At 35.4% G+C, this 21,965-nt stretch overlaps 1 protein-coding gene across 1 annotated transcript in view; it reads left to right on the top strand.

Annotated features, from left to right (window-relative positions):
* Positions 1-21,965, top strand: part of DNAH10 (dynein axonemal heavy chain 10) — a 71,995-nt gene that overhangs the window by 39,899 nt on the left and 10,131 nt on the right. Inside the window, 23 exon segments of the mRNA XM_072415787.1 lie at positions 190-406; positions 499-618; positions 1,601-1,746; positions 2,143-2,295; positions 4,285-4,545; positions 6,114-6,286; positions 7,184-7,277; positions 7,791-7,958; positions 8,287-8,475; positions 8,571-8,742; positions 9,157-9,360; positions 10,211-10,291; positions 11,122-11,319; positions 12,298-12,459; positions 12,552-12,726; positions 15,577-15,758; positions 15,882-16,018; positions 16,643-16,860; positions 17,736-17,957; positions 18,409-18,556; positions 19,702-19,981; positions 20,761-20,990; positions 21,665-21,938. Of these exon segments, the coding sequence (XP_072271888.1) occupies positions 190-406; positions 499-618; positions 1,601-1,746; positions 2,143-2,295; positions 4,285-4,545; positions 6,114-6,286; positions 7,184-7,277; positions 7,791-7,958; positions 8,287-8,475; positions 8,571-8,742; positions 9,157-9,360; positions 10,211-10,291; positions 11,122-11,319; positions 12,298-12,459; positions 12,552-12,726; positions 15,577-15,758; positions 15,882-16,018; positions 16,643-16,860; positions 17,736-17,957; positions 18,409-18,556; positions 19,702-19,981; positions 20,761-20,990; positions 21,665-21,938 (4,204 nt within the window).

Genomic DNA, 21,965 nt, shown 5'->3' with positions numbered 1-21,965 from the left:
TTTTCAGTGTATAGCATTTTGTGGAATTTTGTAGAATTAAAGTTTTTTTTTTTGTAAAAAATGTTTTAAACAAGCATCTCACCTAAGTGCAAAAGCACTAGCACAGCTCTTAGGGCTCTGCACCATAGCCTGAACAAAACTGAAATTGTATCAATGCATATATCATAACTTTGTGCTGAAAAGTTTCAGGTGACACAACTGGCCATGATGCTGGATGCTTTAATAGAAAAGGAAATTGAAGATGTCAATGTGCTGGAATGCTACTTTATAGAAGCTTTGTATTGTTCTTTGGGAGCGACATTACTTGAGAGTGGAAGAATGAAATTTGATGAGTATGTAAAGCGTTTAGCATCAATGTCAACTGTCTATGACGAGCAGTCCCTGGCTGGACCTGGAGAGCTTCCAGGTGAGGTTCAGCATGCTGATCAGTACCACAAGATGACTGATCCAAATGAGCATATTCAGGGAAATTAAATTACCTTATCTATTTTTGTACAGGTCATCTGCCCACAATCTATGAATTCCATTTTGATGGTGAGAAAAAGAAATGGATACCTTGGACCAAGCTGGTCCCAAAGTATATCCATAAATCAGAGGAGAAATTTATTGATATTCTGGGTAAGTAGAAAGCTCAGTAATTAAATATTTAGCACAGTATGTTCATCTATTTGGATAAGCTTGGACAGCTGCATTAGATTCTCAGATACAATGTTCCTCCTACGTGAAAAGTGATAAAGAAGATAATTAGATAGGGATATTGTTTTATTTAATGCAGCATTTTTGCTGTTGGTGATAAAATCATTTTTTGTTTTTAGTATGTTTTTATTTTAAATATTTTTATATGAAAGAGTGGCATTTAGACTAAATATTCAACACCAGGTGTACCAGGGTAACAATGTAATCCTTATTTTTATTTAAAGTGAATAAATAGCCCAGAGTTCAAGCCCAGTTCAGGCAGGAAAGGACCAGAACTTTTATGATGTCTGTGCCCACTTTGTGTAGTCACCCTCTGTTTTTGTTTTAGTGACCTTTATTGCACAAAATAGTGTTTACAATTTATAAATGTAACACTTTTGGTTCAGATTTATTAAAGCTTCCCAAGACTGGAGAAGATACACTATTATAGTCATCTAAATCATGTTATGTTAGTTGGCAAATGTTTTTTAGTACAACTGCTAAGCAGGACTTTTTTTTACTTCATGGAGATCTCCTCTTACCTCCTGTTGCTTCTTGAGGATAGAAAAAAAGAGAAATATGCCCAAGAGGCCATTCACATGTCCCACAGCTATATATTGTTCATATGGGTATTTTACTTGCCTAAGTAATGTCTTCTTCAAAAGAAAGCACCCCAGCACCCCCCCCCCCCCCCAAAAAAAAAAAAAAAAAAAAAAAAAAAAAAAAAAAAGAAAGCACCCAATTTACTATATTACAATAGTCCTGAAAGCAGCCATATTGCCTGGTTAGATCATATCCTTTTCAGAAGAAAATGTTTTCATTGCAGTTTTTTTTTGCACATAATTATTTAGAAAATTTCTATTGAGATACTTAACTAAATATAAAAGATTGTACCAATCCAGTGATACTTTTTTATGTTTTTTAGTTCCTACTGTGGACACAACTCGCACTACGTGGCTCTTGGAGCAAATGGTGAAAATTAAACGGCCAGTAGTTCTTGTAGGTGAATCTGGTACATCAAAAACTGCAACTACTATGAACCTACTAAGAAACCTCAACAGTGATAATACGGTACATTGTTAATTTATTGAATATGTAATTGCCTGTGTAAACATTTCTGGTACTTACTGACCATAGATAGATCACTTTGATACAGTTAACTAGATTGAACATACATTAAAATGAATGTGAACCAAGAATGCCTTTTAATGTTTTTGTTGAGTGTATAGGCGTATGCACCAGGTTGCTTTAGGTTTTAAAGTGCTAAAATGGGTAGAGGTTCTTCTGCTACTAATTACAATTTAAGAACATTTTTGGGACATGCTTTACCAGGAACTAAATGTTTTGTTTCAAGATATAACACTATTAGCATATATACTATAAAATTTGTATATTAAAAAAAACATAATTTACCTATATATCTACAAGAAGCAAACTAACATAGTTGAATCTCTGTTTTCTGGACAGATATTGCTGATGATCAATTTCTCCTCTCGTACTACCTCAATGGATATCCAAAGGAATCTGGAAGCCAATGTAGAGAAACGAACAAAGGATAATTATGGGCCACCAATGGGAAAGCGTCTTCTGGTGTTCATGGATGATATGAATATGCCCAAGGTTACATTTTTTGCCACCATATCAGTATTAATTGTTAGCTGTTGTTCATATTTGCCAATTTGGTTTGCCAACAAACTGAATTTACCTAATTGTTCAGGTAGATTTGGGAAGGAAATTCTAATCCCATTTAAGTAACTGAGGGAGAAAATATGGTTTTTAATCTGTGCTATGTAGCTGAGCTGAACGAACTCATAAGACGGCAAAGGCAGATATAGCGCATGGCTCAGTGAATCTGGTCAAGTATGATAACAGGTTGTAGCATACAGCCAGACGGTCTCAGCGACATGTAGTGTACAGCTTCCCTAATCTAGGCAAAAAAAACACAAAAACATAGGCATTAAATATGATCCCTGAATATTGGCAATGTTTGGTTTGATGTTCTGGTCTGGACCAAAAGCCAAAAACCAGGTCTAATTACTGTACCTAGCACAGTTGTTCTGGAAGCTAGTCACTAAACACCATTGCCATTTTTCTGTATAAAAATTGTGCTGACATCAAGGATCATTTTGTATTACAGAGCTTATGTTTTTCATGTGTTGTTATTGTAATTGGTGATACAATTATGCTATTGTATATACAGTTAGGTCCATAAATATTTGGACAGAGACAGCTTTTTTCTAATTTTGGTTCTGTACATTACCACAATTAATGTTAAAAGAAACAACTCAGATTCAGTTGAACTGCAGACTTTCAGCTTTAATTCAGTTGGTTGAACAAAAAGATTGCATACAAATGTGAGGAACTAAAGCCTTTTTTAACACAATAACTTAATTTCAGGGGCTCCAAAGTAATTGGACAATTGATTCAAAGGCTATTTCATGGGCTGGTGTGGGCAATCCCTTTGGTATGTTATTATCAATTAGGCAGATAAAATGCCTGGAGGTGATGGATTGGTTGGATGATCGCAGAATCATTTCCATGATGGTAAGAAACCCCTTCACAACAGCCAAGCAAGTGAACAACACTCTCCAGGAGGTAGGCGTATCGATATCCAAGTCTACCATAAAGAGAAGACTGCATGAAAGTAAATACAGAGGGTGCATTGCAAGGTGCAAGCCACTCATAAGCCTCAAAAATAGAAAGGCTAGATTGGACTTTGCTCAAAAACATCTAAATAAGCCAGCACAGTTCTGGAAAAAACATTATTTTGACCGATGAAACCAAGAAAAACCTTTACCAGAATGATGGCAAGAAAAAAGTATGGAGAAGGCGTGGAACAGCTCATGATCCAAAGCATACCCCACATCATCTGTAAAAGATGGCGGAGGCAGTGTGATGGCTTGGGCGTGCATGGTTGCCAATTCTGAGGTGTTCAGAGACATACTGTCTGCTCAAATCCAGCTACATGCAGTCACATTGATTGGGAAACGTTTCATAATACAGAGGGACAATGACCCAAAACATACAGCCAAAGCAACCCAGGAGTTTATTAAAGCAAAGAAGTGGAATATTCTTGAATGGCTAAGTCAGTCACCTGATCTGAACCCAGTTGAGCATGCATTTCACTTGTTGAAGACTAAACTTCGGACAGAAAGGCCCACAAACAAACAGCAACTGAAAGCCGCTGCAGTAAAGGCCTGGCAGAGCATTAAAAAGGAGGAAACCCAACATCTGGTGATGTCCATGAGTTCAAGACTACAGGCTGTCATTGCCAGCAAAGGGTTTTCAACCAAGTATTAGAAATTAACTTTTTAGTTTCAGCTTTTTAATTTGTCCAATTACTTTTGAGCCCCTGAAATGAAGTGATTGTGTTAAAAAAAGGCTTTAGTTCCTCACATTTTTTTGCAATCTTTTTGTTTAACCCACTGAATTAAAGCTGAAAGTCTGCAGTTCAACTGCATCTGAGTTGTTTCATTTAAATATTTATGGACCCAACTGTAGTTATAGTCTACAAATCTCCAAACTTATTTTATGTTTATTTATAGTCTACAAATCTCCAAACTTATTTTATGTTTATTTAAAACTGAGGCTGAATTTCCTTACATGCAGGTTGATGAATATGGAACTCAGCAGCCGATTGCTCTCCTAAAACTTTTGCTGGAGAAGGGAGGAATGTATGATCGTGGCAAAGAACTTAACTGCAAGTTCCTGCGGGACCTTGGATTTATAGCAGCAATGGGAAAGGCTGGTGGTGGCCGAAATGAAGTGGATACACGATTCATTTCCCTTTTCAGTGTATTCAATGTGCTTTTTCCTTCAGAAGAGTCTCTGCATCACATTTACTACTCCATCTTACATGGTCACACTGCGGTAATTCTAAAACGTATTAGCTGATCAAAGCTAGTTAATTATCTAAATGTGTATTTAAAGTGTAAATTCAAGATCAAAAAGTTTAAATATGACAGCTTAGCAGTTCCTACATGAGGTGCATGCATTAGTTTTCTTTTGCCTGGATTTTATTTGGACCAAGGAACACTGTCCCCTCTTCTAATCTCCATGACATAGGCAGGGGTGTTCTGTATTTCACATGGACAACTGAGCAGGACTGTTTGTAATTTCCATGTAACGGAGGCCCTGTTGTCAGCTCACTACAAGAAGTTAAATCATGCTAGATCTTAGGCAGAATCAGTAGCTATTGTTTGCACGTATCAAGTGTAAATGGCAAATTGCTTTCAATGGTATATTTACCAGACCATAAAGGTGCAAATAAGAGAAACTTATTTGGGTTTTCACAAGTCCTGATTCAAGAAAAAATAGGCATCAAGGCAGAAATATCTATATTATGAACAGTAAACTGTCTAAAAGATTTATCATGTCTTCATTTTAGCCCTTACTAGAGAACTGTATAATTATTCAGGGTTTTTTCTATAGGTACTTACAAACTTAAGATATTTTACATATCGAGGTAGTTTGATCCTATGGCCCTGATTTATGAATGCTCTCCTAGGCTGGAGAGAATACACTTTCAGAAGTAAAGCTGAGTGGTCTAGAAAACATGGAATGGACTTTAAAAAATCATTTGCTAGCAAATGTTTTGAATCCTGGACCAGATCCATTTTAGGTTTGCTGGACCACTCAGCTTCACTGATGAAAGTGTATTCTCTCCAGCCTAGGAGAGCTTTCATAAATCAGGGCCTATGTCTTTAGGTAGCTTAAATCAAAACTGGCAGTACAATCATCACGTATTTGATCAGAGCCCCAGGCCATGTAAAAAAGATTCCAAGATATACTTACTTTGGCCCATCGTTGGTTTTGGTGCATACGTGGGGGTGACATTTTGCTCATTCCTGGGAAATCCTGGTAATAATGAATAAATTAAAATCCCACTTTTGCTGTGAACTAGTTTACTTTTTCCACAAGATTTGGGAGTGATTCCATTGGAATCTCCCTGAACAGAAAGAGACATAGTACCCTATAACATGGAAGCCAAGGGTAATGGAATTATATAATTTTTTAATTTTACTTTACCAGTCCAATTTTCATACAGCAATGTTTCCAGAACGAGAGGGCAAAGATCTAATAATAATCTAACAGGACTTGTATTTTACAGTTACCCACAAGTGTTGCTCAAGGTAATGGTTTTGGAATTCAAATCCCTGTCTGGATACCACTAAGGATGGTGGAAGGACTGTCAGGATAGCCAATCAATGGAGAGTGCTCACAATGCAAAGTGAAAGTGCTTTTCTCTGAGACACAATGTTATTATTGGTTTATTCAGTTTGATATTTGTCAATCCAATCTTTGAAATTTTGCTGCTAATGCAGGCATAATAGAGGGGTCTCATTCTGGAAGGTGATATGCAGTCAGATAAGTGTTTATCAGGGAAGAATCTTATTCTATAGTTAAACTATGTTTGCTTATCTGCCTGCCCTATACAGCTGTTCAGTGAAGATGTTCAGGCCATCTGTGATAAGCTGACTTTCTGCACCTTGGAGTTATATAAGATGATCGTTCGGGACCTCCCTCCAACCCCTTCAAAGTTCCACTATATATTTAACCTCCGAGATCTTTCCAGAGTATTTCATGGACTGGTTCTTACTACCCCAGAAAGGTATATTTTTTCTATTGCTTTTCATATGTAAACTACCTTGTTGGAAGTAGGTTGTTTGAAAAAAAGCTACAGAAATATTGGGGTGTTATGCTGTTTTAAAGGGTAAAGCCTCAACCAAGACAATTACACAGATACTGTGGTACAGTTTGGGTTTTGTCATTCAGAACCCAGTTGTATATTGGTGTATCATCCCTATGACAATTGGCGAGCTTAGAACTGAGTGAAATCATTCCAACCACCTTCTTCTTAAAGACAGGTCAATAGCAGACAGCACCAAACTGCATGTTCGATACCGTAGGTACTACATTCCTCTTGGCAAAATCAGTTAAAAAGTAAAGATAGCAGTAGCCAATATTTTATTTTACATGATTGCGGTAATGTTATTCAAACTGTCTATTAAAGTAATAATTTGTAATAAGTTGGATAGTGATCCAACATTTATAACATTTTATTTTATTTTATTTTATTTTATTTTATTTTATTTGTAACATTTTATCTCACTGAGAGTTACAGTACTGATGTCACATCCCAGAAATAAACTTTTGAAAAACAAGAGATACTCAATTTAAATGAACCAAGTAATAAAGTCAACCTTGATGAAACGTTATACCATTTACTGGATTAAAACAGTAGATAATGTATTATTCCAATGTATTAACACCAAGTTGCTACCTCTAGTTAGGCCTGGACAGCATAATTGTCAAAATCTAACAATCTTGGTACAAGTAGCTGAATCTAACATATTACCAACAACTTGCTACCTCCATTTAACTCTGGACTGAATGATAAAATTGTTTTATCAGAGTTGATTGCATGACTTGATTGATTTCCTAAAAGTTCCATTGCCACTGAGTATACCTTAAAGATAAAATTTGTGCTTTTTATATTTTGTTGCAGATTGCAGACAGTGAGCCAGATGGTGAGAGTCTGGAGGAATGAAGCTTTACGGGTTTTTCATGACAGACTAATCAATGAAGATGACAAGAGGGTGGTAAGTGTACATGAATTATTGCATTTACAGTACTGTTAATGATTGTATTATGTGCAGTCCACATAAATGTTTAATATACAGAACACTATATTTGATATCCTGTCAATGAGCTAAAACAACCTTAAATCATGTTAAGTTTCAGTAAAAAGAATGTTTGTAGAGGTGATTTTTTTTTATTTTTTGGGGGGGATTACTATTTATACTATTTATACAACTGATACCTCAACAATTCATAGTGACAAATATTTTACATTGAAAACCAATCCGAGCATTTTCGTTAAATTGGTCTAAGCTGATTGGTAGACTTGCCCAGGAGTAAGATAAGTCACTTCACTGTGTTTCTGAACTTAGCAGACAGCATGTTATGTGTGTGCCAAATAGTTATGCTTGTCCTTACATACATGCAGTTTATACATGAAAACAAGCATTTTAAAAGTTACAGACCATGGGTAAGCACCTAAAAATCATCTGACACTACTACAGTATACATGGTGTTTTTTTTTTTCCTACAAGGTTCAAGGCCACATTCAGAGTTTAATAGGCGAACACTTCAAAGATGATTTAGAATATGCCATGAGGGACCCGATTCTGTTTGGTGACTACAGAACAGCATTGAATGAAGGTGAACCACGAGTATATGAGGACATTCAGGATTATGATGCAGCTAAAGCCCTCTTTCAGGTAAGATAGCTGGAGTAAATACATTTAGATCATAAAATACTAAGATCCTGCAGTAATCACAAAGTAAAATGTGTGGATTGAGGTTGCTTTTAAGTTTAGGATAAAAAGCATTATACTTGAAAAGATTTTTATTTTTTAAGATACTCATAGATAAGATAAAATCATGTACTTAAAATAATTAGCAGTGCAAACTCATGTCTTCAAGGATAAATGTATCAATCCAAGATCAGATACAGTATAATATAAGATATCAGTATGTACTTTTCTTCATTCTTCATTGTTACTTCACGACTATGTATAAGTAAATAATTGCTGTTGTTATTTCCAGGAAATACTTGAGGAGTACAATGAAAGTAGGACCAAAATGAACTTGGTTCTCTTTGATGATGCACTTGAACATTTGACTCGAATTCACCGTATTATAAGGATGGATCGAGGTCATGCTCTGCTGGTTGGTGTCGGGGGATCAGGGAAGCAATCTCTTGCTCGACTTGCTGCCTTTGCTGCTGGATATGAGGTTTGCTTAAAAACAGTATTATATTGTATGTTGGGTAAATTCTGTCTTGTGCATTCATGCTGCAGTGACATACAATATTATGGCCCTACTATTAGGTGTTTGAAATTGTTCTGAGCCGAGGATATGGAGAAAACAGTTTCCGTGAGGATCTGAAAAATCTTTACATAAAACTTGGTCTAGAAAATAAGAAGATGATATTTCTGTTTACTGATGCTCATGTGGCAGAAGAAGGATTTCTGGAACTTATCAATAATATGTTAACATCAGGTGGGCCCAGCTGTTTTTCTAGTGTTTTATATATTCAAAGCAGTCCATATTACTTATCTTTTCATGTATGAGAGGTTCTTCAAAATTTTTCTGTGCTTTTTTTTTAACTCTATTTACTAAGTTTCATAAACCAAATACATCACTTTTCTATATAGTCACATATATTGGCGTCTTACCAGATTTTTAATGCCATCAGCAAAACATGGTTTTGGTTGAAAGCATAGCCACTAATGCACCACTGCTTTCACATCATCATTACATAAAAATTCCTATATATTTATACGAGTAATGACTTTCTTTTACCTTTTCCATACCTTTGAAAAAAGCTCACAAACAGAGAATTTTTGGTATCAGTACTTAAGAGTATATTATGTTGGGGTTAATGCAGTGTTTTTACCTGTGTTTCTCTTTTAGGCATGGTACCAGCACTTTTCCCTGATGAAGAGAAGGAATCTGTTTTAAACCAAATCAGGGATGAAGCTAGTAAAAATGGGGTGGGCCCAGCAAAAGAAAGCATTTGGCAATACTTTGTTAACAAGAGTGCCAACAATCTCCATATTGTTCTTGGAATGTCCCCAGTTGGTGACACATTAAGAACAAGATGCAGGAATTTTCCAGGTAACAAAGACCTATTTCTTTTGTACCATTCAAATCTGTTTACATTGTGTGATTTGAGGAGGGGACCTAAGAAAAGAATAAAAGAATTTTAGTATTTTATGGTGAAAATGTTTAAAGTTGAATCTTGGCAAGACCTAACATAATGCAGTTCCTATCTATTCCCAAATTTAATGTATGTATGTATGTATGTAATTGTTACATTCAAGTAAGTAAGTTTCTGAATTTAACTTGGTATAGGCTTCTTGCAATTCACTTTGCAGCACAGATTAAAGTGTGAAAAGCACAAATTGTAGTTTGTTAGTTGTTGTTCTGTTTTAGTTGATTATAATTCCTATAGGTTAGCAAGGAAAAAGCTGACAAAAGGAGAGAACAGAGTGATGAGCTGTTTCTCTATTCACAATCGGGTCACAAGCTAGGGAAGGGTCACAGGCTTCTATTTAATATTTACCATCTTCCTATAACACAAATGATATCAAAATCCTGTGTCCCTATGATACTCCAACATTTAGTACACAATTTGGATTGGAAGCCAGTTCAAGTCTAGCACCTGCCAATTTTTTTTTTTTTTAGTTTACACTGACTTGAAAAGGCCTAAATTGATCGTCTGTCAGAATCTTTTTGTTGCCAATGTCTTCATTGGAGAGATTTGCTTTTCACTTATGAATAGAGCCTTGGTTTGGTTTGGAATAGTGTCCCTAGTTATATCTTTTTTGACCTTTGTTGTAATTGTAATGTAATTTTATTGGTAACTTTACTGAATGGTCGCTTTGTAATATATTTTATTGTACATTATGTCTCTTTATATTTTGTTTTAATATATTTATAAACTTCTATGATATTTTATTTTAAGGCTTGGTGAATAATACTGGAATTGATTGGTTCTTGCCTTGGCCACCTCAAGCCTTGTATGCTGTTGCTAAATCATTTTTAGGTAAGTGTACTAAGATTTACAGTAATCCCTACTGCCAGCCTTGTTTAATTAGACAGTGACAATGTGAATATGCAAAGTAACCAAAACCAAAGTAAAATCTATTTGGTACCTAAAATTTTGTATGGCTGCATTTTGTCTTTGTTTTGATAAATCAGTAGAAGAAACATTATTCTATTAAGAAAATTATTTTACTTTGAGGTCAATATTTAGGTTGTCACTTTTTAAATATATAAGCTTTTAATTTGTTGTGTTTTATCTGTTTCTATGTATACCTAGTTACGTATATGGAATCTTAGTTTTATAGAAACAAAAGACAAAAGATGCCCTAATTCCCAAGGGTTAGCTAAAAAGAAAGAGAAGCAAAGCAAGCTTTGTCTGATTTAAACTTTAGGCTTGGCAGTTTAGTAAGTGTTAAATCAGTGGTCGCCAATCTTTTCGGTCCTGGGGACCACTAAAATTAACGGCTCTTGACCGCGCAAGCGCAGGGAGCCAGGTGTCAATCAAAGGGGGGAACCTCCCCCATAGTGACATCATCGTGGCATAACCCTGCCCACTCTCCCATCCCAGATCTAAGCCTGCAATGGGAGAATGGGCGGGTTGTGTCCAGTACCACAGCCAGCCCACTTCCCTGAGCCTGGGATCCATACGGTGGACATAGGCTGTGGTGGGTGCACCTCCCAGCGGGGTCCCTCCCCTGACACCGCTCGGTGGTGCACCGGCCAGAGCCACGGACCACCAAAATTTTCTTGTGGACCACAGGTTGGTGACCACTGTGTTAAATGACATATAGCATGTTTTAAGCTGTTACTATTGCTATCTGTGTTCTGCAGGTGGAAGTGAAATGATACCATCTGAGCATTTGGAGCCAGTCATCAGCCATGTTGTAATGGTCCATGAGTCTGTGGGAAAATTTAGTAAAAAATTTCAGCAGAAGTTAAGACGCAGCAACTATGTAACTCCGAAGAATTACCTTGACTTCATCAACACATATTCCAAACTTTTGGACGAGAAGAACCAGTTTAACTTGGGTAAAATATTAAATAACAATACATCAATCTATACATATAATATACATATACGAGTGATGCTTACATTTGATACATGTGATCAAAAGAGTGACTATGTTTGTGGTAAATGAAGGATACTCCTGACTTAAGCAGATATCCATGGGAAGCAGGACAAAATCTTATCTCCAAGAACTGAAGTTTTTAGGTAGTGGTCTATTATTCCTTAATGATAAGAATATAGCTGGCGTGTATGAAAAGTTCAAAGGCTGGTCTTTTATATGATGCACCGCAGATTCAACTGTTAACATCAAGTTCAATTCCACTGCTATCTAGCTATCAACAAAATCTCCATGGGTTGTGTCACATTGGCATATAATGCCATAATACTGTCCAAAACAAGTAAATGTTTTTAGGACAAATTTGTAACAGTAGAGTTTGTGTTTATTTAAAAATATGTGGCACAAATTTGCATTCCATATAACATTTTTATTGAGATTCATTGGGTTACTTCCAGAATGCATACATTTCTAAAGTAATTTCATAATGATTAAGTTGGGATAACTCTAAGGATAAGTGCTAATCGCCAAGAAAAGCGTCAAATGTTTCAGCATTCTGGATGTACTTTTTAATCTAAATTGAGATGTTTGTGCACTTAGTGTTTGTTTGTGCCATCCTCTTTCTGTGATGAGCTGGAGGTGCACCAAGAATGTTGCAGTGGGCGGGCAATGACTATGACAAATAGGAAATTGTTGTAAATGAGAAAATAATATGAGAATAACATAACAGAAATAATCATTGCTATGTGTTAGAAACTGTTTTTACAAATCAGCTACCCCTCTCAGATATCAGATATTTGTGTGAAACATCACAAGCTAACAAAAAATGTAAATGGAAATTGTACTTTAGTGTTGGTGTGGTACATTGCTATATTGTGGTGCAAATTTTTAATTTTTGTTTGTAACAGATTGATACATGGGTTAAATCCTATTTCTACTTTAGCACAGTGCAAACGTCTTGAAGGAGGTCTAGATAAGCTGAAGGAAGCAACTGTACAATTAGCTGAGTTGAATTTAAAGCTTGCGGAACAGAAAGTTGTCTTGGCTGAGAAATCAGCTTCATGTGAAGCATTGTTGGATGAGATATCAGTCAACACAACAGTAGGTAAGTAAAACACAATATAGAAATAATATGCCTAATATAAAGGCAATCCTAATTATGAATGCCATGTCATCTTATGTTATTATTTAACACAGCTGAAGAAAAGAGAAAACTTGCTGAAGAGAAGGCTGCTGAAATAGAGGACCAGAACAAAGTTATTGCAGTAGAGAAGCAGGAAGCAGAAAGTGCCTTGGCGGAGGCTTTACCTATTTTAGAGGCTGCGAAACTGGAACTGCAGAAACTGGACAAATCTGATGTCACAGAGATCAGGTAAATGGAGCTCACTTGAATTTTTATTATCCCAATGTGAAATGAAGAGGGCAATGAATTTAGCTTGCTTTTTATGAGGACTACAGAAAATAATAGTAAAGGCCTTGTCAGAAAACCTTCTATTTGTTCACTCCATGAAGATGTGATGCTTCTTTATTATTAGAGCTTTAATTGGTGTATATGCTGTTTGGGAATTCATACTTCAGAAATTACATACTGTATACGAAGCATCTCCATTCTTCTGTTTATACAAAGTGGTCATGATGGGGTATATTCTCATAGTGTCCTCACACTGGGAGGACAAAAGGTTTGGCAACCCTCTATACATAGTGATGCCTCCTCCTAAATGCTGGTTCCTGGCATCTCTCAGAGCCATCAAGAATTTCAACTTAATGCACCCATTGTCCAGAGAAGAAGTATACTATTCTATCGAACACAAAGGAAAGGGAGAGACAATGGGGGAACTGTAATATGTATAGGGGAGAATACAGGATGGTTTCACATATTTAGTAAATTTGTGAAAAGTGCAGTGTCACAAAGGAAACAGTCATTTCTGATTACATAAATCAAGAGATAAGATTGGTTAAAAGGAACCATTAAAGCAACCAGTGTATTTTCCCCCCTTATACCATGTCCACAGGGGGGTTGCTAGAAACAGAGAGACCAGATGTACAGGCAGCATCTAATTGCTATCTTGTAGTGAGATAAAGACAAGTTTTTTTAACTTGTAGAGTACTGTGTACTTCTGATTTTGTTACTCATGGAGCCATGATTTTCTTTATTGTCTATTTGGGAAACATGAAGTCCTGAACAATTAGGTTATACTCCCACCTACAAAAGGTTTGGACTCAAAACAGTGGGCCAGCTTGGCGTAAATCCCCTCACACTACCAATATGCCTTAGTTTTTGCTACTGTCCTAGTTTGATGGATGCCTTTTCTTTAGTTTCTTGGATTCTAACTTTTTTTACATTCTTTTCTTCAATGCAATTCTTAGACCTTGCATTTCATTGCTAATTTTTAGTTAAACTTTTATGCACATAGTTTACTTTGTTTATGAACACTAATATTTATATCAGCTTTTCCCGTGTTAGTATTTGTTTACATAACAGAATCCAAATGCTAATCTAATTGAAATAGTATAGTAACAAAATAAAAATATATGCATTTCAATGCAAGAATTTACATAGAGGTATATTTACAAAAAAAAAAATCCAATTGTATCTTTTAACACATTTTAGAAACCCCATTAATTGGTCTGTTTTACCAGGGGAGACTGGAATCTTCACTTTTTTAAATGTGTTACTATTCACTTCAGTTGTGCAATCATTAAATACATCTGTACATGACTGGGTTTTTTAAAGTGAACGGGATTTTGCTTTTAACGTGACTGGATAATTGGATAAACATTTATACCACATTTCAGTGTAAATAACATGGGCAGTGTTTAACATAGAGTAAGTTGTGTAAAAAATTGTAGAAAATGTTGGAGAATCTAGATATGTATTTAGAAATGTGCTCCAAATTGTTGATAAGAATATTAATAACAGATTTGATTATGGAGTGCACTATAATGTATGAGGAAAAAGGGACTAGCGGATGTTATTCCTGGGTACTTACAAATTCCTAAGGACCTGATACTACTTATCCCAAAAATTAAAAATCAAATTCAGCTGAAAATGTTCACAAGGTAAAAAAAAAGGTCAAAGATCACTTAGAAAGGTGAAAATACCAAAAAAAATTAATCCAGAGGAAAATGTAAGAGTAAGGGATAAAATGGCATCTCAAATGCAAAGTTGTTACTATTTGGTATACTTATAGGTATGGGAAATCACATTATGAATCAACCTACCTGAAACTATTCAAAATGTAAATTCTACTTTGGATGAAATTATTATTTTAATTTGTTATCTGCATGAAAATGTTTATTTAATTTTAATTTTACGTTGATAAAGCCAATATTGAACTAGGTTTAATTATTTCTAATATTATTTTATTATTGCTATTATCCACATTTTTTAAATCTGTTAACTTAATGCAGTTAATACATTTTATGATTGTTTATCTCTGCTTCTGATTTTTTTGCTGGACAACTCACTCTTCAATGGAATGAAGATAAAATATGAATAAAGGCATGCAAAAAAAAAAAAACAATGCATCCTCCAAATACATTGATTACATGTATTAATTGCATAGTTATCGGAACACAATATTTTCGTTTTAGTTGACCTTTATCTTCTAGGCTTTATTGTATCTCTTGTGTCAGTCATAAGTATTACAATTCTGGCTACTTCTAGTAAAGCACTGATGTATCGTTTTTTGAGCTGCTTGTGGTGTGTTTTACATGACATGCAATAAGGCTTCTTTCTTACCTCATGCGCATCAAAGGAGGATGTAAGTATTGTACTCAACACCAAGTGAGGTCCTTTCTGATGTGGAGTGTTGTGAGCTGTTAATGTGAGTGACTGTGTTGTGGATTGTACAATAGGTGCACTCCAAGAGCAAGTTTTGATGTAGTCCTTGCAAGGCATATTGTGTATATATTTCATGGTGTTTTTTTTTGGATCATTGCCAAACAGACAAGGCTAAATTCTCAGCCTTTTTTAAACTTCCTATTTAAATTACACAACATACAAAACATTTGTTATATAGAATTTGTGTGCTTTTTCCACTCTTTTTGTGTATATAGTAACACAATATAATACCTATTCTCTGTCACACAATTTGTTCCAATTTCATTGGGTCATTTATACAATATAATAGCATGATGAGTGTAAGCGGTGTGCAGTGGTCTACAGTATGTTCAAATCCTAGTTTAATCTGAACAGGGAATATGTTTGTCATTTTTTAAGGACTTTTGCCAAGCCTCCAAGGGCAGTTCAGGTTGTATGTGAGTGCATCCTTGTGATGAGAGGCTACAAGGAGATCAGCTGGAAAAGTGCAAAGGGAATGATGTCTGAACCGAATTTCCTGAGAATACTTATGGATATAGATTTTGACGCCATCACACAGAATCAAGTCAAGACTGTTAGAGGTAAAATGGCCTAATTATGTGTGTGTGTGTGTGTATATATATATATATATATATATATATATATTTGATTCTATTAATTCGGTTACTAAACCTTTTATCTTTCACATTTGGTGTTTTTTTTAGGTTTCTTGAAAACCCTTAATGCAACATTTGAGGAAATGGAAGCTATTAGTAAAGCAGGCTTAGGAATGCTGAAGTTTGTAGATGCTGTGATGGGTTACTGCGATGTGGCTAAAGAAATTAAACCAAAGAGAGAAAAGGTAGAGTTGTATTACTTTAAGAATTATAAACTACAGAATTGATGGCAGAGGACAACGTATTTTGTCATTAGAAGTTGGATTATTTTATACTTTCATATGTCACTATATTTAAGCTACTATACATCTGGTCTATATGTTAATATACATTTGTTTAAATAATTTTACTACACACAAACACAATATAAAATACATTTTAAAAAAATGATAACGATAAGGCTGCATTGAGTAAAAAGATACAAAACAAGTCAAACCTTTTATATATTTATTATATATAAATATTTTGTGCACCTTTTATATATTTATTATATATAAATATTTTGTGCACCTGTGAAACAACAAGGAACTTCTGTACCCCCCAGATGTTCCATGACAAGATACTTTGTCCTTGCAAGATGCTTTAGCACAGTGTATGCAAACCTGGAATGTATAATACAACCACTTAATTTACAATAGTAAAATATTTTCCATGAAGGTGAATCATACATTTCTGTTTTCCACTACTGACATGTAGGGTACTGAATGTTATACAACAAGGCATATATTTTATGTATAATATCTAATAAATAGATAAATAAAATATTGATTTATCACGCTGTCAGACTGATAACTTCCTTTGTAATCTAGGTGGCAAAGCTAGAAAGGAACTATTACATGAGTAAGCGTGACCTGGAGAAGATTCAAGCTGAACTTGCTGCCATCCAGATTGAGCTGAAAACCCTGGGAGAGCGTTATGAGGCTGCCATAGCCGAAAAGCAAAAACTGCAAGAGGAAGCAGAAATAATGGAGCGCAGGTTGATTGCAGCTGATAAACTTATCTCTGGTCTGGGATCTGAGAATATAAGGCAAGTATATCATGAACCTGTAGTGTGGATAACCATAACAAGGGTTAGCAAATAAGCAAAGCTTGAGACAATGAAAATCTTGTTGCTGCACATACACTCACCTTCCATTTTATTAGGTACACCATGCTATTACTGCGTTGAACCCTCTTTTGCCTTAAAAACTACAATAATACTTTGTGGCATAGTTCTAATAAGGTACTGCATACATTTCTTGGGGATTTTGGTTCATATTAGTATTATAGCATTACACAGGTTATTCAGATTTGTTAGTTGCACATTAATGATACGATTTTGCTGTTCCACTATATTCTAAATGTGTTCAATTGGACTGAAATTTGATGAGGTAGCCATTTAAATGCAGGTCATAAAGAGATGGACATGGTCAGCAACAAAAAAGGTAGTACTTGGAGATTAAACAATGCCCAATTGGTACTAAGAGGCCCAAAAGTGTGACTAACAAGAATCCTCCACACCAGTACACCAAAACAGCCAGCACTGAACCCTGGATACAAGACAGAAAGGATCCATCCTGTCAAACCGCGCAGGATTTCTCCAATCTCCTTTTGCCCAACATTGATGAGCCCCATGTGAATTGTAGCTTTAGGTGCCTGTTCTTAGTGGACAGCAGTGGCACCCAGTGTGGGCTCCTGCTTCTGTAGGTTCAATGTGTTTTGTATCCAGAGATGTTCTTCTGCATGCCACAGGTATGCCTACTCCCTGGATTCTTTCAATTCTTTGTAAACCCCTGATATGGATGTGTGTGACACTACACTCCATGGAGACTTTAGAAACACTAATAAACAGTTTAATAAGATTTGATTTATGTAACTGAATAATGAATACAGAATTTGAAGTTTGATGTGTTTCATTTAAAGATGGACCAAAGATCTGGAAGACCTGAAACAGAGACGAGTAAAGTTACTTGGAGACTGTCTGCTGTGTTCTGCATTTCTTAGCTATGAAGGAGCTTTCAACTGGGAATTCCGCAAAGAGATGGTGTACACTGAATGGCAGCAGGATATACTGGATCGCAGTATCCCACTGAGTCAGCCTTTCAGGATAGAGAGCCTGCTTACTGATGATGTGGAAATAAGCAGGTAATAGACAGTGAAACTACACCTATAGGTTTCTAACATTACATTATCATGTTAATATAATGTCAATATTATGTCATTAAATATATGATGTAAAAACTAAGAATATCACGCCTTTAAATCATTACTTCCTAGATTGTCACCTCGGGACTTGCTAAGCAAGGAAAGCAAAAAAAGAGTTAAAAACTGAAATAATAAGAGTAAACATCTTGACAGTACTTGCATAATAAACCAATTGTAATGCAGTGTTTAAACACATATTTGAACTGTATATTTGCCATAAAAAAAAAGTGATCCAAGCTGGGTCCCATCTAGTATATAAAACACTGCATGATAACGAACATGTGCAGGTTCTAGGTCAATGTTAGTGTTAGTATTTTTTTACCGTAATTGTAGGGGAGCAGCAACTAAAATTTTATAGGAACATTAGCTGTAACATGTTACTTTCCAATAGGTGGGGATCGGAAGGATTACCTCCAGATGAGCTCTCCATACAGAATGGAATACTGACCACTAGGGCAAGTCGTTTCCCATTGTGTATAGATCCTCAACAGCAAGCACTGAACTGGATTAAAAGGAAAGAGGAAAAGAATAACCTTAAGGTAGGTCTACTGCCCAAAACTACATGTTCATTTATGACTACCCTGTCCACTGGGTGACAGCTATGCAATTTTACTGCAGAATGAAAATTCTTGATCAATTAATAGTGTGCATTAACACATTAGAGGACATTATTTTAGCTGCTTAGCTCCTGCATACACCTGTGCATGTTGGTGAAGCCAAAAATGTAAGGAAACTACATTTTTAGTTTTGGATAAAAAGGCGATAAAATGCAAGTCCTTGCTCTTTGATTATGATCATTTTTTGTACTGTTTTGCTACAAAATTCAGACATGTTAGTAGTAGGAGGGATTATACTTTGGTAGCCTACAGTATTTTGTTTTCCATTGTCAAATCTCCTGGGATATTTTGAGCAACTTTTAGCATGAATAATGTACATTAACCACTCCTGTAATTTTTCTGCCTATCCTGCCCATTTGCTGACAAAAAATCTATTTTCTTTAGTCATTTCTTTTGCTTGCTCCACCTACCCACTACCAGACTGGTTGGAACGCACCTGCCTGTCATTCCTCATCATTCTCCACTCACACAACAGTAATTGCTCCCTTCTGGTCCCCATCATTCTCTTACTTTGCTGAGTGAACGCTAATCACATTATGGGTTCAAGTCATGGGAAACAGTGTCTGCAAAATCTATATGGCAAGTATTCAGGGCAAGTCTTTGTGGTAGAAACAAGCGAACCAAGTGGGGAAACCTGCCTCCTCAGATCCCCTCCATATATGTCCCCAATCCATCAGAATAGGTGCTGCTACTTCTTGACTGCCCAGGGCCAGCTCGTAATTTTGAGGAGATAAGTTGGTTGATGATTAACACAAAAATTGTTTACTTGAAACTGAGTAATCAATATTTGATATTTTTTACTTTGTTGCAACATTTGAATCAAGGATTATATCTTTGCTATAGTTATACTTTGTTAAAAATAGTATTTCATTATAGTATTTTATTTGTGTTTTCATGAGACACCTAACCATTATCCAATTTGGTCTAGTCTTTTACTATCACATTTTGGTAAAGTTGTTATTTCATCAAATTATTTTAATATTTGTAGTTATGCTGTTTGTCAAATGGACCAGCATTTAATAAACTAATGTTACAGTACCAAATGTTTTTTACTTTTTCTGTTTTAGATTTCTTCATTTAATGATCCTGACTTCTTGAAACAATTGGAAATGGCCATTAAATATGGCTTCCCATTCCTGTTTCAAGATGTGGATGAGTATATTGACCCTGTTATTGACAATGTTTTGGAGAAGAACATAAAAGGTGCGCAAGGTCGCCAGTTTATCATCTTGGGAGATAAAGAGGTGGATTATGATCCAAACTTCAAATTGTATTTAAAAACAAAGTTGGCAAACCCCAAGTACTCTCCTTCAGTGTTTGGTAAAGCCATGGTGATTAATTATACTGGTAAGTATAGATGTGAATTTCTGTTATTGCATAAATATGTATTATAGTTAGATACAGCTTTTTCTGAAAATTCTCAAGCAGTTTTCTTAACTAACTCAGTTTAAGTAACTTAGTTTCAGGCAGTTCAGGATATTTTGAGACAGTAAATTTTGCTTTATTTGACACCATTGGCATTGGAAAAAAGTCCACTGACAATTTGATTAGTTTTTTTGTATCTAATGATTTGTTAAGTAAAAGGAGAAAATAGTGGACTGTATAGTAAAGATTCAACTTGCAGGTGGAGTTTCAAGCAGAACACTTCCATCAACTTTCCACAGCTATTTACATTGTGTTGTTTTTACTTTAGCATTTGGAAGACAGGCATAGCACATCTCAAAAATAATTGGAAGGAGAGATCCAGTTATAAGCACTTCTCAGGAAAGGAGAGGACTAGGAATGGATAAAAAATTGTAGACCAACCAATATTAGGTTAATACAGATTGCAACTGTATTGTATGTTTAACATTCATGCATTCATATAAGCAAAAGTACAGCACTACAGTAAAGGACTCATGTGTACTCCGGAGTCTAATGTCACCACTGTCAGTGGAAAACTATATGGTCAGAAAGTTGAGATAAGATTTGACAAGCACATCTAATATTATTATATTGGGGTATTAACCACATGGAGTAACACAAATTTGAGGAGTACAGATTGTTGTGAGTGCTAGAGGCATATTAAACGTTAATCATCTGCAGTGTTGTAATTCTTCCTATACTACTTCTTTCTATGTCATCAGTTACACTGAAAGGTCTTGAAGATCAATTACTAAGCGTCATTGTTGGCTTTGAAAGAAGAGAGTTAGAGGAGCAAAGAGAACATCTGATACAAGAAACCAGTGAAAATAAAAAGTTGTTAAAGGACTTGGAGGATTCCTTGCTAAGAGAGCTTGCCACATCTACTGGTAACATGCTGGATAATGTAGAACTGGTTCATACTTTAGAAGAAACTAAATCCAAAGCAACCGAGGTAAGGTTCTGTGAGTAATGAATGCCGAAAACTTGTATAACAATGGCACTTCATCACATTTAGTAAATTGCTGTGCCCAGTGATGTAGACATCACTGTTGTTGCAGAGAATAAGATGCAAATATATGGGAAAAGGTGAAAATTCCATCAATGCTCCCATTGCATGGTGGCTCTTGAAACAAGAGAAAATGTCTCTTCTTATTCAAGGGGCAACCTGGGTTTCATACAATTTGTACCAAATATGCCAATGTATTTTACAAAGTACTTATTATTATAACTTTTAAAATTTGCATTCATCCCAAATAGACTTTGCCTATGAGTTGTAATCAATGGACATCTTCTGTAACTTTTGTCTCAGGACATAAGTACTCCCATGATGCCTCATGAGTCTATTCTGTTCCGCCTTTTAGCTGTCATTTCATTATATTTTGTGACTACTTATATAGAATTCTCATATCTCAGCAGTAATTTAAGATTATCAGTTACCTCTGTATTTTATTAAGAGTCAAAAAAAAGTTTAAAAACTGTTCTACTATTTATGAGATAATTTTTTCTTAGTCTGAAGCTTTTTTTTATTTTTCTCACAGTATTCAGGTGAATTTTTATTAATAATGATGTTCTGTTTTCCAATAAAATTGGTAGGGACCAAAAATAAAAACTTTTTTGTCATTTTAGGTATCAGAAAAACTTAAATTGGCAGAGCGGACTGCTGTAGACATTGATAAATTACGAGATGGGTACAGGCCAGCTGCTAAGCGTGGAGCCATTCTGTTCTTTGTCCTGTCTGAAATGGCACTGGTCAACTCAATGTATCAATATTCTCTGTCCTCATTCCTGGCAGTCTTTGATTTATCAATACGGAAGTCTTTACCTGATGGCATCTTGGCCAAACGGTTGAAAAACATAATGGACACTTTAACATTCAATGTCTACAATTATGGATGTACAGGTTGGTTTTCTGGTATTTACATGCAAC

This window comes from Pyxicephalus adspersus, chromosome 6 (assembly GCF_032062135.1).
Source record: "Pyxicephalus adspersus chromosome 6, UCB_Pads_2.0, whole genome shotgun sequence".
NCBI lineage: Eukaryota > Metazoa > Chordata > Amphibia > Anura > Pyxicephalidae > Pyxicephalus > Pyxicephalus adspersus.
This window is presented reverse-complemented; position numbering and strand designations above follow the sequence as displayed.